Source organism: Canis lupus, chromosome 2, assembly GCF_011100685.1.
Source record: "Canis lupus familiaris isolate Mischka breed German Shepherd chromosome 2, alternate assembly UU_Cfam_GSD_1.0, whole genome shotgun sequence".
In the NCBI taxonomy this organism is placed as follows: Eukaryota; Metazoa; Chordata; class Mammalia; order Carnivora; family Canidae; genus Canis; species Canis lupus.
Genome location: NC_049223.1, coordinates 16,877,318 through 16,893,736, shown reverse-complemented (window position 1 = coordinate 16,893,736; position 16,419 = coordinate 16,877,318). Strand labels below are relative to the sequence as shown.

Here is a 16,419-nt window from a genome sequence, read left to right as displayed (position 1 = left end):
TCTTTCTTTCTTTCTTTCTTTCTTTCTTTCTTTCTTTCTTTCTTTCTTTCTTTCTTTCTTTCTTTCTTTTTTTTGTAGAATTTTTTCTTTTTCTCCATGACTTTTCTATAGGCTTTACTTGATTTTTTTGTTAATTTTCTTCTCCAATTTTCTTGGTGTTTATTTTATTCCATTACTTTTTTCCATTTCTGCCAGCTAAGTATTCTGCATTTTTCTACAGACAAAAAGAAAAGCAGATAGAATTTCAGGGTTTTAAAGAATTTAGAGATGCGTTAATCAAAATACCCCCTGGCACAGTAACCCATGTTTAACATCCTTACCAAGTGGTTGTTGGAGTGGAAAATTTGAAACTCAAAAGGGATTAAAGTGACTTGCTTGGATTTGATACCGTGACAGAAATGAGGTTTAAGTTTAGATTTTTCCCCCTCTTTTTCTCATCTTGTAGGTGAATGTTTTAACCATAGAAAGATAGGGAGTGGGTCTACTGGGAATTAGCAGGGGAGGGCACGTTTCAAGAAGAACCACACTGGTTGAATAGGAATAAGAGTGTTAGAAAAGATGTCAGAATATTGGGGTTTATGACAAGATAGATACAGATGAATTACAAGAACGAAGGACACAAGATATTGGGTGTTGTTTAGAAAGGTATATTAAAATAGAGGGTTCCAGAGAGTCCTGAGCAGCTTTTTTATTTGTTGGTTTAATTGAAGGAACTAGCATACTTCAGGGTTTCTGTTGAGAAACATTAAAATCATTTGAGCCACTGGCAAGAGTGTTTACAGCAAATAGGAATGGGATATCACCGACTTCTACCCCAACTTACAGAAGGTGGCTTAGATCGTCTCAAATAATAGGGGAAAGGGAGATTCTGAAGTATATAGATGAATGGCCCAAGATAGTGGTCTTGTCATCGCTCCACCTCTTTTCCTAATTCTTGGTTGCCCATCCCATGTATGTGTAGGGTTTGGTGGAGTAGGACTGGCTGTCAGATCAATAACAGAGCTTCATCTGGGTAGTTGGTAAGATGCCTGCATTGAGATGACTGCTTGGATGACTCAGACTCCATTTAGCTGGTTCTCCAGGGGCAGGAGATAGCTCCTATTCTTGGTCATTTAGGCCTTTCCTTGTTTTGGGAGTCTGTGCCTTGGCAGGCTAAAGACTTAAACGTTGGAGAGTGCCACGGAGCCCTGCAGAGGAGTGTCCAGGAGTGGGAGCTCACAAAAAGAAAATATTAGGCATTGTGTAGCGAAATAGAGGCACAGCTATCAGGACTGTTTTTATAGCAGTTTCTCTTCCTGGGTATCTGAGTGCCCTTGACGATTTTTAACGTCTTGCTAGTTTATGTAAATAAACTATGTAAATAAAGCAGGACTTGTGGAGGGGAAAAAGTTGAATTTTATAATTTTTAATCTTTCAATCGCTCCGGGAGTAATATTCCCACTAATAACATATACATTTGTTCTTTAACATTTGTTTGTTTGTTTATTTAAAATTTAAGTATAGTTGACACAATGTTATGTTAGTTTCAGGTGTACAGCATAGTGATTCAGCAGGTCCATATTGTTACCCCATGCTTACCACAAGTGCAGTTACTATGTGTTACTGCATAATGCTATTACAATACTATTGACTATATTCCCTATGCTGTACTTTTATCCCTGTGACTTACTATAACTGGAATTCTGAACCTCCCACTTCCCTTCACCCATTTTGTCAGTCTCCCACCCACTTCCTTTCTGGCAATACAGAATTCTCTGTATTTATGGGTCTGTTTTTGCTTTTTGTTTGTTCATTTGTTCTGCTTTTTTGATTCTACATATAAGTGAAATCATATAGTATTGGTCTACTTCTGTCTGACTTATTTCATTTACCCTCCAGGTAATCCACATTGTTGCAAATGGCAAGATTTAATTCTTTTTATCACTTAGTAATACTCCTCTGTGTGTGTGTGTGTGTGTGTATGTGTGTGTGTGTTATACATCTGTTGATGGACACAGGTTGCTTTCGTATCTTGGCTGTTGTAAATAATGCTGCAATAAACATTGGGGTACATATATCTTTTCAAATTAGTGTTCTCTTTTTCCTTGGGTAAGTAAGTACCCAGCAGTAGAATTACTGGATCATGTGGTATTCCTATTTGTACTTCTTCAGGGAACTCCATGCCGTTTTTCACAGTGGCTTCACCAATTTCTATCCGCATCCCCAGCGCACGAGGGTTCCTTTTTCTCTGCATCTTCACCAACACTTGTTTTTTTGTGTTTTTGATTCTAGCCATTCTGACAGGTTTAAGGTGATAATTCACAGTGGTTAACTTTTGTATAATTAGCTTTCAAACATTTCAGAGAATTCTTTACCTGTCACACTTAGTTATGGGAACTAAGATATGGGGCCTTTACTGGATATTTCACAGGATAGGAGAGGTGAAAGCAAAATAGATAACTAAAACTTTTTTAAAAACAGAGGCCAAGGGGCACCTGGCTGGCTCAGCGGTTGAGCATCTGACTTTGGCTCAGGGCATGGTCCCGGGGTCCCAGGATCGAGTTCCACATTGGGCTCCCTCCATGGAGCCTGCTTCTCCCTCTATCTGTGTCTCTGTCTCTTTCTCTGTGTCTCTAATGAATACACAAGTAAAACCTAAAAAAACAAAAAACAAAAAACACTGAGGCCAAAGGGCGCCTGGCTGGCTCAGTCAGTTAAGTATCTGCCTTTGGCTTGGGTCATGATCTCAGGGTCCTGGGATGGAGCCCCACATCATGTGGCTCTCTGCTCAGTGGGGCACCTGCTTCTTTTTCTCCCTCTGCCTGCCTCTCTGCCTACTTGCACACTCTTTCTCTCTCTCTCTCCAATAAATAAATAAATAAATAAATAAAATCTTTTAAAAAATAACAAGCCAAATTTTGAGAGACCTGTACTCTGACAAACTATAAAACTTTGGTGAAAGAAATTGAAGATGACACAAAGAAGGGGAACGACATTCTATGCTCATGGATTGGAAGAACACCTATTGTTAAAATGTGTATAGTACCCACAGCAATCTACAAATTTAGTGCAATGCCTATTAAAATCCAACAACATGTTTCACATAACTAGGGCAAACAAGCCTAAAATTTCTATGGAACTAATGAATACCTTGAAGTAAAGCAAATAAAAATTTAAAGTTTTACTCATAAGGTCTGCACACTTACACTGCAGTGCTCATTTCCCAGGTCTCTGAGTGCATGATTAGAACTAATATGCATGGCAGTGGGAGTGACCCCCACATTACATATTTGACCTGTGTCATCAGAGCTATCATAGTATAAAAGTTTAAGCAGAGGGGCACCTGAGTAGCTCATTGACTGAGCGTCTGCCTTTGGCTCAGGGCATGATCCCAGAGCCAGGATTGAACCCTACATCAGGTTCCCCACAGGGTCCCTGCTTCTCCCCCTGCCTGTGTCTCTGCCTTTCTCTCTGTGTATGTCATGAATAAGGAAATAAAATATTTTTTCAAAAATTTAAAAAGTTCAAACAGAAACCTCTGAAACTGTCTCCAACCCTTCATTTGAAAGAGTAAACCAAAACAACCCTGAATGCTGGGAGAGATTCAAAGTGATAGTGCTAGGAGAGATGCAGTGGAATAGTGATAAAGGATGAAAGGCTGGTGAGCTCTATCACATTTCTGCTTGATTCACTAGTCTGGCCCATTCAGAGACTAGAGAGATTGTGGCAAGTATCTGTAGTTACTATAAACTTAATCAAATAGAAGTTCCAGTCATAGTTATCGTGCACCTCTTATCGCCACCAGAAAAGATTAATAAGACATCAGGTACATGGTATCTCACCATGGCAAATGCATTCTTTTCTATTCCGCTAGTGAATCAGAAATAGTTCATATTTTTGTAGAATAGACAGTGTCCGGTCATTTCATTTGTCTCAGGGCTATATTAACTCCTATAACTAGACCATTTGAACATCCCCAGAATATCTCATTGGCCTATCATATTGACACCATGCTAATTTGACATGATAAGTAGTAAGTAGCTATAATGCTTTGTGCTCTTGGCAAGACCACATGAATTGACATTTCAGGGAGGTTTTGAGGCATCTAGTGGGCATGCCAGGATATTCACACAGGAGTGAAAGAAAAATGGCCACATTTTGAATACCTTTTCACAAAGGCAGAAACTGGAAGACCTCTTTTGGTTCAGGAGGTAGCATATTTTACACCACTAATTTTCAATGAGTTGGGGGTGGGGTGGTGGTAGAATAATTCTACACCTCAGCGGGCATTTGGCAGTGTCTGGAGACGTTTTTTTGACATGTAGAAAACTGTACATATGTAATGTATAGAATTCAGTGAGTTTGTGGATAAGTATATACCTGTGTGAAACGACCACTACCTTAAGGCCATAGACCTACCCATCACCTCCCAAAGTTTCCTCCCACCCTTATTAATTAATTAATTGGTAATAACAATTAACATAAAGTCTACTAAGCAAATTTGAAGTATACAATGCATTATTATTAGCTATAGACACTATGCTAACAATAGATTCATCTGGAGACATTTTTGATCCTCACAACTGAGGATATTGCTGGCATCTAGTGGGTCAGTGTCAGGAGTGCTGCTAAATATACCCAAGAGAGGCCTCCACAACAATCCACCATGTCCATGGTACAAGGGTTTTTAACCTTGTCCTACACTGAGTACTCCTTTCATCCATACACCTTGGTGAAACTAAAGAATGCAAGACTTCAGTGGTCTCAGAGCAGATGAATTGTGCAGCAGGTGCAGGCTGTGCTTAAGGAGCGCCACTGTTTTGTCATAGGTTGCAGTAGACCCTATGATATCCATGGTGTCAGTGGTGGAGAAAAGTTTTACTGTGGATCTTAGGGCAAGTCCCTGTTGTAGAATCAGAGTGCAGGCCCTTGGAGTTTTCTGATATTGAGTCTCCATCAGAAACTTTCTTGTAGAGAAGCCCTATAGGAGACAGAAATGACTTGGTTTTAGTAAACCTTCTGTGCTCAGTCACTGGCTGGACACAGCCTAGCAGAGACACAAGGCCTTGGTGTGAGTGCTACAGTGAATATGAAAATGTAGCAGCTGTCTACTTTTTGACCTACAACTCAACTGTGCTCAGTATGTTAGATGCTCTTGAAGACAAATCTGAATAGTGCGACTCCCTGGCCTCTATATTAGTCTGGGTGCAATCAGAAGACAGATATAACATAGTATTTTAAACAGTAAAAGTTTTATACAAAAAATTAATAAATTATGATGAGATAGTAATTAAAAGATGGAAAGAGAAGTCTGAAGAGTGTACCACAAAAGTACTAACTGGAAGGAGGGTTCAAGTTGCTAAAGAAGTGATTATAGCAAAGCAAATGGCAGAGAATTTTGAGTCCTGCCTCTGTGCATCCAATTACCAACCTCAACTCATTTGTGTCCCAGAGGGTTGTTCCTGTTTGCCTGGAGATTGAGCACTGGCCCTGGCCCATGTTCTGGTTTGTTTCCCTTCTTCTTCATCTTTGTCTTCATCTTCATCTTTGTCTTCTTTGTCTTTCCTTCTCTTCCTCCTTTCCTTCTTCCCTTCTTCTCTTTCTCCTTCCCTTCTCCTCCTTCTTTTCCTCCTCCTCCTCCTCCTTCACCAGCATCAGAAGTACTCTTCCCAGCTGTGCACTCCAGAGCATGCAGTCCCTACTCCAGACAATGGCCCTCCTAAGAAGGATACCATGCCCCCAGCAAATGCTCTTGACACCCTACTCTCTCTCTGTGCCTCCAGTCCTTAGCCTTCACTCTGCTGTATCCCTAAGGGGTTTGTTGCATCCTTCTGCATGTGCATATGATACACTGGAGGCCTTGCACTGCTCTGGCGGTTGGTGGGATCATTGTGCCCTGACACTCTCTACACATCCATTTATCAGACGGGGCTCCCTGCACTCCTGAAGGATATTTTCTGCTTGCATGATGAGTAGCGTGGACCAGCTTTGGCCAAGGCAACTCAGTGGTTGCAGTTCAGACATCTCCTTCAAGGAGCTCTAAATCCCAGTCTTGGGAATCTCTCTTTTGGGTAATCTTTCTTGGGTAATCTTGCACCCTAGGATATTTGGATTTCTTTTCTCACCTTTATAGTTGATCCTGTTAAAGTTCATCATTTTTTGTGTTAAAGATTCCCTGTTCAAATTACTAAGTGGTTTGTCTCTTATTTGGACCCTCACTGATACACTATCCCTTCTTTTTGGAATGTGCTTCTCTCCCTCCCACTGGCTAACCCCTATTCATTCTTTAAGTTTTAGCTTTGATATTGCTTCTTCCTGTGCATCCATCCTTGACTCACTACCCTCATTTTTACATTACTCCATAGGCCCTTTGTGCTCACCTTAATGTGGCACTAAATCTCACCTCACTCCGTGAATACCGCAATGTCATGTTTGTTGTTCCCTCACTGACTCTCACAATGCCAGAATAAAGGTTTTCATTATGTGTTTCTGATTTAACTTTACAGACCCTTTGAGGTGGTTCACCCAGGTCAGGGATCTCCAGTATACAGTGGTCCAGGTCACCATCAGCACACTGGAGCCCTCATATTCACATCAAGGTTTAACTATGATATAGTTTCAGTTTTCCTAAGTAGATACAGTGGACTGCAAGGGAAGAGATGTCCAAAAGAATGAATAACCAGTTATGAAAAAGTGGGGTTTTTTTGTTTAAATATTTTCATTTATTTGAGAGTGAGGAACACAAGTGGGTGTGGGGACAGAGGGAGGGGGAGGAGTAGACTCCCCGCTGAGCAGGGAGCTCAAGGCAGGCAACCCCAAGGCCCCTGAGTCCTGACCTGAGCTAAAGAAGCCTTTTAACTGACTGAGCCATCCAGGTGCCCCTATGCAAAGTGTGTGGTGAATTTCTTGGCAACACTTAAAAGGAGAAAACATTCGTGACAGTCCTGAATTTGAATTGGAAAACCTGAGCTAAGGGATTTGTTAAGGCATTCATATCTCAGTTGTTTTGTCATAAAACAAATATTACTCTAACACTTTGTTATTTTCATTGGTATAACTACCAAATCAGTATGCAGCAAAGTTGAACCAGGGCATACATGAGACTTGGATGGGGATGGGAGTTCTAATCAAGAACTTTCCAGAGGATGTCTGTTCTAGATCTAAAATTATTTTCCACAGAAGTCTGGGAATGGATATCTTAGATTTCAGGTGATTGTGAGAAAGTCTTTGGGAGATCCACATAGCATTTGACCAAGGAGCACAGAATCTCAGAGTTGGACTACCATATTCCCTTTGAGTATCTCTGATCTATACAAAAACACTACAGTCAACCAAATTCTTCAACATACCTGGAGTCCTGGTGTGGAGTTCTTATCTCCTTATAGCCTGGTAATGTTGTTGCCTCTCATTGCAGGCTGCATTAGGAAATGTCAGAGTCTTCTATTCAATTGTCACTGCAGAGAGCCTTTACTGGTCTCATAAGTCACCCTGGGGAATTCTAAGGACAAAAAGATAATTTTCTAGCTGGCATCTGTAGGAGACCAATGCTTGATGATCATAGTTGAAATCACTCACACACACCAAAACCATTTGTTCCGGCTAAGCTGAATAGGTCCAAGAAATGTTGTTTCTTTGTTTTTGTTCATTGTTCTTCCACCAATGAAGACAACTGTCCTGGAACTAGCCACCTCCTAACCGGGACCCTAGTGCTCTCCAGAGTTCTGTAGGTCATTCCAGCAGCAATTTCTGAAGATGCCTACCCCCTTAGTTTCTAGGTTGCTCATTCCAAACAACTTATTGTCAAATCATGCAACCTATACACACAAAATGACATTAAATGGCCTCTAAAATAAGTGCCTACATTTATATCTATGCATTTGTCTTTCTGTAAAAATAGACAGTTCCCAATTTTGCTGGTGCATCTTATGCAACAGTAGTTGCCATTAGGTTTTTTGGTTAATTCCTTTAAAAAAAGAGTTTATTTATCTATTTGGGAGAGGAGAGAGAGAGAGAGAACAAGCATAGGGAGCAGCAATGGGAGAGGGAGAAGCAGGCTCCCACTGACCACTGACCACATAGCCTGACAAGGGGCTTGATCTCAGGAACGCTCAGATCATGATGTGAGCTGAAGGCAGATGCATAACCAACTGAGCCCCCACTTTCTCCCTTTTAAAAGTAGGCTCCCCACCCAACATGAGCCTTAAAATCACAACCCAAAGATCCAGAGTTGCATATTCTACTAACTGAGCCAGTCAGGGGCTCCTACTTTGGTTAATTCTTAAAGTCATTAAAAAATGTAGTAGGAATCTTGTGAGTTTGGAGGTAGGTTTTTTATTAACTGTTGTCATGGGTGTGCTCCTGCTTTTTTTCTATCTGTGTCACCCACAATGTCACCTATAGTCCCATTGTAATTAGAGGATCAATTACCAAATTAAAAGGAGATTCTGTAGACAGTCAGTATACAGCATATAAGTATACATGTATGCCACATACACGTATATATGAACAACCCATCCTGTTTGCATTTTACTTGATTTTGTGTCAACTGCATCATATGATTCTTCAATACTAGATCTTTCTGGTGAAATCTTTACCGTCCAATTTGTGCCTTCCTTAAGTACCTACCAAAATCTGCCAAATTCTATTAACAAATATGTAGCTTAAAAGTTCTTCACTTTTCGCCAAATAATTACACAGACATAAAAAGAATTACATTTACAAGTTATAATTGAAAAATATATCATTGCAGTAGAAAAATGAAAAAGCCCAGATATAAATACATCAAGAAGTATTCAGGATTTACATAGGGGAAAAACCTTCTGGAAGCTAAGGAGGGATGTCAAATAAGACTTGAACTCAAAGACACGACATGCATCTAAATACACTGATTCAAGGAGATTGATTCTGTTAATATTAATTCTTTTAATGTAGTTACAAATTCTCACCATGAATTCTTTAAATTTGGCATAGTGATTAAAAATTCATTTCAAATAACGTAGAGGTAAATATCGCCACGAGAATACAGGAAAAGAAGATTAAGAAGGGAACTATGCACCTGTAATGGATACTAAAACATATTCTATAAAGAAGTTAAAATAGTAGAGTACTGAGACAAGACGACTGGTCAATTGAACCCGATGTAAAACACAGAATCAGAAAAACATAGCAGAATTTATGATAAAGTGGCATTTTAAGCTAGGTGAGAAAAGATGTATTATTTAGAAGAAGCAAATAACTATTTTTTAAAAACAGTTCTTAAATGTTGGGGCACCTGTGTGTCTCAGTTGGTTAAGCCTCTGTTTATTTTTATTTTTTCAGCTCATATTCCTCTGTCTCTCTCTCTCTCTCTCCCACTCTCTCTCTCTCAAAAAGAAAAAAAAAAATCTTAAATGTTGCACCACACTCCAAACTAAAACTTGGATTGAAGTTAAAGATTAAATTGGCGAATTACAGCAAAAAAATAAAAATAAAATGTAAACGTAAAGCTGGGCCAAAAGGGCCAAATGGGAGGGTTATGAGGCATGCAGAAACGGGTTTTCATTTCATCTAGGGAATGTGAATTGTTCTCCCCTTGTGAGCTTGCGCTTGATGATACACATTGCCAAGTCTGACCATGAGAACAGTTTTCTGTTGGCTGCATCCGCTGCATTCCATGGAGACTGACAGGGGTCCCGAGGGATGTGGAAGAGGAATAAACTGAGGGAGAGCATTCGTTAGGGAAGTATTCTGGGGGAACGTGCTTTCATGCACTCTAGCCCTAGTCGTATATAAAGACTCCTTTTTTAAAAAAAAGATTTTATTTTATTTCCGTATTCACGAGAGAGACAGAGGCAGAAACACAAGCAGAGGGAGAAGCAGGCTCCCTGCAGGGAGCCTGAGGTGGGACTTGATCCCAGAATCCGGGCTCAGGGCACTCAAACCCCGAGCCACTCAGGGCCCGGAAGACTACTTTTCCACACCCCAGAGTCTTTTGTAAATGTCCCATAACGCTCAGCCGCCCTGGCAACGTCTGAAGGGAAGCCAGCTCAGCCCACGAGGAATCCGGGGATTTGAGAGCTTGGGCTTTGCACATGCGCTTTGGGCACCCTTGGCCACCGGCCCTCTGTGCGCAGGCGCAGTGACGCAGTTTCTGAGGCGCGCAGGCGCATTTGTGTTTAGTAGCGTTGCTGGGTTACATTTGTTCTGTGTAGGAAGATTCTAAATCCTTGAGCTCAGTTGTTGGGACGTTGCCGCGAGGCCGGCTTGCCTTATTTCTAGCGCTAAGTGTTGAGCTGTAGAAGCGGCTAAAACCTGTGTCTGTGAAGCCTGAAAGCTTTGCGATGAAGAAAATGTTTAGCTTCAGGGGTAAGAGGGGCGAGCTGCCCTTGGGCTTCAACATCAGCCCGCGGAGGGCCGGCTCGCGGCGCCTGAATGGTACCAAACTCGCCAACCCGGGCCCCGGGTACCACATCCGAGTCGGAGATCTCAGAAAGATCCACAAAGCTGCCAGTGGGGGCAACGCAGCGAAAGTGCAGCGGATTCTGTTGCTGGGGATAAATGACTTGAATGATAGAGACAAGATGAACAGGTAATAGGGACTTCGCAGCTGGCGGGGAGGAGGCAGGGCGGACGGGGAGAGGCGCTCACCTTGCTGGCCTGAGTCTGGAGAGCTGAGCCCTGGGTGACCACCCAGGGCGCTTGGCCGTCTTTCTTCTGGTGGCCCCGCAGCACGTACCTAGGTCGTGGAACCTTACCTGGGGTCTACTCCGGCCCACGGAGCAACAAAACGTCTTCAGCTGCCTTCGGACCCGTTCATAACTATTAAGTTATGATAACTATTAAGTGACAGAGTTCAAGTAGGAATCAAACCCAGGTTGAGCTGCCTCCGTAGGGAGCACGTTACAGACAGTTTTGCCATGATTTAACGGATTTTCATAGTAGTAGAAACAAAATTAAGGGGACACCTGGGTGGCTGTGTGGGTGAGCATCTGCCTTTGGTTCAGGTCGTGATCCTGGGTCCTGAGAACCCCAGTCGGGTTCCTAGCCTGCGTCTCCCTCTGCCTATGTCTCTGCCTCTCTCTCTCTGTCTCTCATGAATAAATAAAATCCTAAAAGAGAAAAGAAATGAAATTAACTGTATATAGTAATTTATTTTTAATGGACATCTTCTTATACCAATGTTATTAAAAAGTGCATGTTGAGAGAAGTAATTCCCAGAATTGCTCAACATATAGACTGAGAATTATTTGAATACAGGGCAATATCTGACTTATATCTGTATACAGTTCATACCTATATTATTTTATGAGAGACCTTGGAAGGAGATTTTGAATTGGGAAGATGGTTCTGTCCGTGAATAGGAAGACTCATTTTTCTGAAAATGTGTACTTTTCCCGTGTTTATCAGTATTCCACAATGCAATAAAAACGTTATGGTTTTAAATTTTGAGCTTATACATGCTGTCTCTCTTTTTTCATTGTGATCAAATTAAAAAATTTTGGAATTATTCACTGTATTGTACACCTGAACCTAATGTAACACAATATGTCAACGAACTGGAACTAAAAGAAAAACTTAAAAAGAGAAAAATTTTATAGAATAGACAGATTTTCCCTTCTAGATATTAAAAATGTAGCTTAAATTTCCACAAATTATTCGTTTACTAATAGCTGAAAAGCCGGATGAATGAATGGAACAGAATAGAAAATGCCAAACATCTAAATATATGTTAAGACTTTATAACTTGATGCTGGTGAAAAGGTGAATCATTCATAGTGTTGATGATATATCTGCTATTTGAAGAAAACTAGCTAGAATTTTATCTCATAAAAATAAGTTCCAGATGGAATGCAGATTAAAAATGTTAAATATGCAAAATAAAGTACAAAAGAAGAAAACACAAATTCTTATATGCCCATTTCTTATGTTGGTGAAGACCATCCTAAGAATGACTTTAAAAGCAAGAATTCTGGAGGTTGATTTAGCCACATAAAAAATTAAAACCCTCTGTATATCATAAAATAATACTAACAAAATAAATGTGAATGTACTTGCAAAATATTTACGACATATGTGTATCAGATAAAAAAATATATCTTCAGGGATGCCTGGGTGGTTCAGCGATTGAGCATCTGCCTACGGACCAGGGCGTGAACCTGAGGTCCTGGGATCAAGTCCCACATTGGGCTCCCTGCATGGAGCCTTCTTCCCTCTCTGCCTGTGTCTCTGCCTCTCTCTCTGTGTCTCTCATGAATAAATAAAACTATTAAAATACATATATATTTATATATATTCATTTTACAGGGAATATTAAAGGAATGAAATAGGGGCCCCTGGATGGCTCAGTCAGTTGGCTTCTTTTGACTTCTTATCAGGTCATGATTTCTGGGTCCTGGAATTTAGCCCTGGGTCAGGCTTCCTGCCCAGTGGGTGTCTGCTTTTCCCTCAGCCTCTCCCCTCTGCTGGTGTGCTCTCGCTCTCTCTCTCTTTCTCAAATAAATAAATAAAATCTAAAAAAAAAAAAAAAAAAAAGGAATAAAGTCCCATTTTCCATCTACAAGCTTTGTGAAGATAAAGAATGATGGTACTTATACTACTGTTTAAAGTTAAGTTGCCTTAACTTAAGCCATGACTTGAACCAATGGCAGATGCCTAACTGAGCCACTCAGGTGTCCCTCTTTCTAGTTAAAATTATTTGAGAGGTGGGGGAATGGTATTTTCTGACAACTTTTAGCCTCTTCGGGAGTAAGGGGAATGTTTTTATCTGTACCTGTAGATTTTATTATGCATACATTAAATATATCCACATGGTTTTTGTTATGTGCAGCTTTATAACATGTAATAAGTAAATGATAATTTTATTTTAGTTAAATCCTTATGCAAATAAAAACTAGTAAATATAAATGATATTGCAAAAGCTTATAGAATTTTAGTAGTATCCGTCTTCTGAAAAAATAAAAAATAGCAAATATAAATGATTATTCCTATTTCAAAATATTACTTTACTTTTAAAAGTTTTCTTTAAAAATATTGAACTCTCCTAGTGCCTGGTTGGCTCAATCAGTTGAACATCAATCAGACTCTTGATTTTGACTCTGGTCATGATCTCAGGTTTGTGGGGTTGAATCCCCTGTTGGGCTCCATGTTCAGTGGGAGACTGCTTGAGATTGTCTCCCTCTACCTCTGCCCTTCACCCCACTCATGCATTCTCTCTTTCTCAAATAGATAAATCTTTTAAAAATATTGAACTCCCCAAATGTTTGTATCTACCCTTTTAGTCCATCTATTTATCAAACAGAACCTAAACACAGGTTATGTAGCAGACATAATCTACTCAGATCTTTTCATTCTTAAAAAGACTTCATGTTGCCCAGTATGAGCAAGATGAGAAATTTTTTTTTTATTTTTTAAAAACTTTTATTTTTAAGTAATCTTTGTATAGAGAAATTAAGGACACATGCTCTACTGACTGAGACAGCCAGGCACTGCTAAGAGAAATTTTACTTTATTTTGTAACGTTTAAAGATTTATTTATTTTAAAAAGAGAGAGAGGGTCGTGGGAGAGTGGAGGGACAGAGAAGAGAGAGGATCTCAAGCAAACTCCACACTGAGCATGGAGCCTAATGTGGGACTCCATCTTATAACCTTGAGATCATCCTGAGCCAAAACCAAAGTTAGACATTAAACCAGCTGAGGCACCCAGGTGCCCCTAAGATAAGAAATTTAAAATTGAAGTATTAGGACTTAATCTCAACTGAAGCTTTTCCTTGGAACTTCCTGTCAAATGAAAACATTTCTGAAGATAGGAAATTGTAGAAGATAACCTTTACCTGCCTTTTTGAAATTTATAATAGTATTAAATATGAATATTTATAATTGGAAATACTTGATTTCTATAAATCTAAATATTTTCCATTAATTTAAATGTTTAATAAAATGAGCTGTCCCTGGTCATGAATCCTCAGTTTCTTTTGGCTTAAAGTTCTTTGAAAATCAAAATAAGAATTACTTTAAAAAAATTCTTAAAAAAAAAAAAATTCTTTTGTTATTTTAGTCCTCTTTTCCCATTAAGCTTTCAAGAACTAGAACTTTTTTTAGTTCTTGAAAAATAAAATGCTGACCATATGACTAGAAGTGCAATAGACCTGTTGTATATGCCATTATTTCATTTAAGGCACCATAGATTGTATGATGCCCCACTACATTATGTACCAAGGAGAAATTTTTTAAAATACTGCCATTTATAGTTGTAAGACATTTTGAATTATAAATTGCATTGCAACGTCAGAGATATTAAAAGGTGACAAAATGAGCATCTTGGAATCATTGAAATATAGTATTCTTGCTCATCCTTAAAACACAGCTGCAAAGAAGGCATAATTGGATCACTTTACCTAATTGAATGTTGTCTTTGTAAGTTGTAGTAGTAGTTATAATATTTCTCCTAGGAAGTATTCTAAACGCTGTGCATAGTTCCCCATTTAAGGATCATGATGAGGTCTTGTGAGATAACTATGCTTTATTTTATTTATTATTATTGTTTAATAATGTCTATAACCAACATGGGGCTCGAACCCCTGGCCCCTGAGATTGAGTCACATGCTCTTCATAGTGAGCCAAACAGGAGACTCAACATAAGTATTTCTATGCCCATTTTGTGGATGAGGAAATTGTGAAAAAGCTAAGTGATAACTATTAAGTGACAGAGTTCAAGTAGGAATCAAACCCAGGTTGAGCTGCCTCCTGAGGTCATGCTCTTCCTAATCAGATAGGCTGCTCTTTTAATAGAGTGGTGAATAATCACTAATAAATATTGTACTTTCTTCAAAAGAAAACTAAATCTTTGTTTTGAAGTCATAAGAAAAACATGCTATTTAACATTTACAATTACATTAATTAATTGCATGTTTTGAAATAGTACACTGTAATTTCCTGACAAGCCCTTTCACTTTCACAGGACTGCTCTCCACTTGGCCTGTGCCAATGGCCATGTTGATGTGGTGACTATCCTGGTAGAGAGGAAATGCCAGCTCAACCTCCGTGATGATGAAAGTAGGACAGCTCTAATGAAGGTATGTGGTCACAGCTAAGTCTGCCTGAGATAGATTAGATTTAATTACTTGGAATGAACATTTGTTGCATTTAAACATAAGTTGTTGGTAAACCTGTGGCATGTTTAATTTAAATTCCCCCAAATTATATTCTGTTTCTTGGTGTAATACTGACAGGCTGTACAATGCCAAGAAGAGGCATGTGCAACTATTCTGCTGGAACACGGTGCTGATCCAAATCTTAAGGACAACAAGGGTAACACCGCTCTCCATTATGCAGCCTTTGGTGACAATGTATCAATAGCAGAGAAGCTGCTTTTACAGAATGCAGATATAGAGGCAAAAAACAAGGTACAGATCAACTTTATTTACAAAGTATTTGACACTATGAATATATTATATATTTAGCTGTAAAAGATTTTATTTTATATACACACACACACACAAACATACACACACACATACACATATATATATGTACACACAGATGCTGAATTTAATACATCAGGTCCTGTCATCATGGAAACAACTCCAAAACCAAGGCAGGGAGGCCTAGAAAAAAGTGATGCATATGTAAAAGGCAAAGTTCCATCTCCCAGCCCCCCTTCTACCCCAGGAAGGAAATCTTCCCGTTAGGGCCTGGGAGTAGATGGTGCCCTCAGAGCCCAGGATTGAAGGCCTAGAGGGGAGTGAGGTGATGATGGAGGCTGAGTACTGTGCAGAGGCTTAGGAAATGGGTGCTTCTGGGGATGAGTAGGAGACCGTGACCCAGAGGAGTAGCTTGGGTGAGTGTAAATGCGAGGAGAAAGCAGCAGGTTGTAATAGGCCGTGGGCACTCTAGGCCCTGAGGTTCAGAAGATGAGAGCAAGGGAATCAGGTCATGACATCCTACAGGTGGTATCTACTTGTGCTGGTAGCCACTCTGCCAGCCATGTACCACGGTGAGGCCTCCCATTCCAGAGAGTAGCTCCTGCTCAGCCTATGTAGTTCCTCAGTTGGGTGGTAGGTGGCCATGGGGAGCTGGTGATGACCACACTTGCTAGTCTCCCTGTGTTTTCATTGACGTGCATTGCCTTCAGTGGCTGCCCTTGCGGAAACACTGTTGTGTGCCATAGATAGGGTCAATTTCTCATATTTGGAAGCTCAAGCATTTACTGAATGATAATATTTGGAAATAACTGTCTAGGGTTTCACTTTAAATAATGATACTTTTTATTTTAAAATATTTTATTTATTTGAGAGAAAGAGAGCATGAGAGAGAGCAAACATGAGTAAGGAGGAAAGGCAGATGGAGGGAAGAAGAGGCCTTCCCACTGAGCAGGTAGCCTGAAGCACCGGGCTTGATCCCAGGATTAGGATCATGACCTAAGCCAAAGGTAGATGCTTAACCCTCTGAGCCACCCAGGCTCAC

At 39.9% G+C, this 16,419-nt stretch overlaps 1 protein-coding gene across 4 annotated transcripts in view; it reads left to right on the top strand.

The window, feature by feature from the left end:
- The first annotated feature begins 10,111 nt into the window (after nucleotides 1-10,111).
- The window catches only part of ANKRD26 (ankyrin repeat domain 26), a 134,697-nt gene continuing 128,389 nt past the window's right edge, over nucleotides 10,112-16,419 (top strand). For 2 of the 4 annotated variants that reach the window (XM_038529928.1, XM_038529927.1), the window contains exons 1-3: nucleotides 10,123-10,546; nucleotides 14,915-15,029; nucleotides 15,186-15,359. In XM_038529928.1, coding sequence (XP_038385856.1) covers nucleotides 10,299-10,546; nucleotides 14,915-15,029; nucleotides 15,186-15,359 — 537 coding nt within the window. In that variant the 5' untranslated portion in view covers nucleotides 10,123-10,298. Of the gene's footprint in view, nucleotides 10,547-14,914; nucleotides 15,030-15,185; nucleotides 15,360-16,419 lie in introns of all 4 variants that reach the window. The other 2 variants (XR_005355234.1, XM_038529926.1) reach the window with 2 other exon arrangements.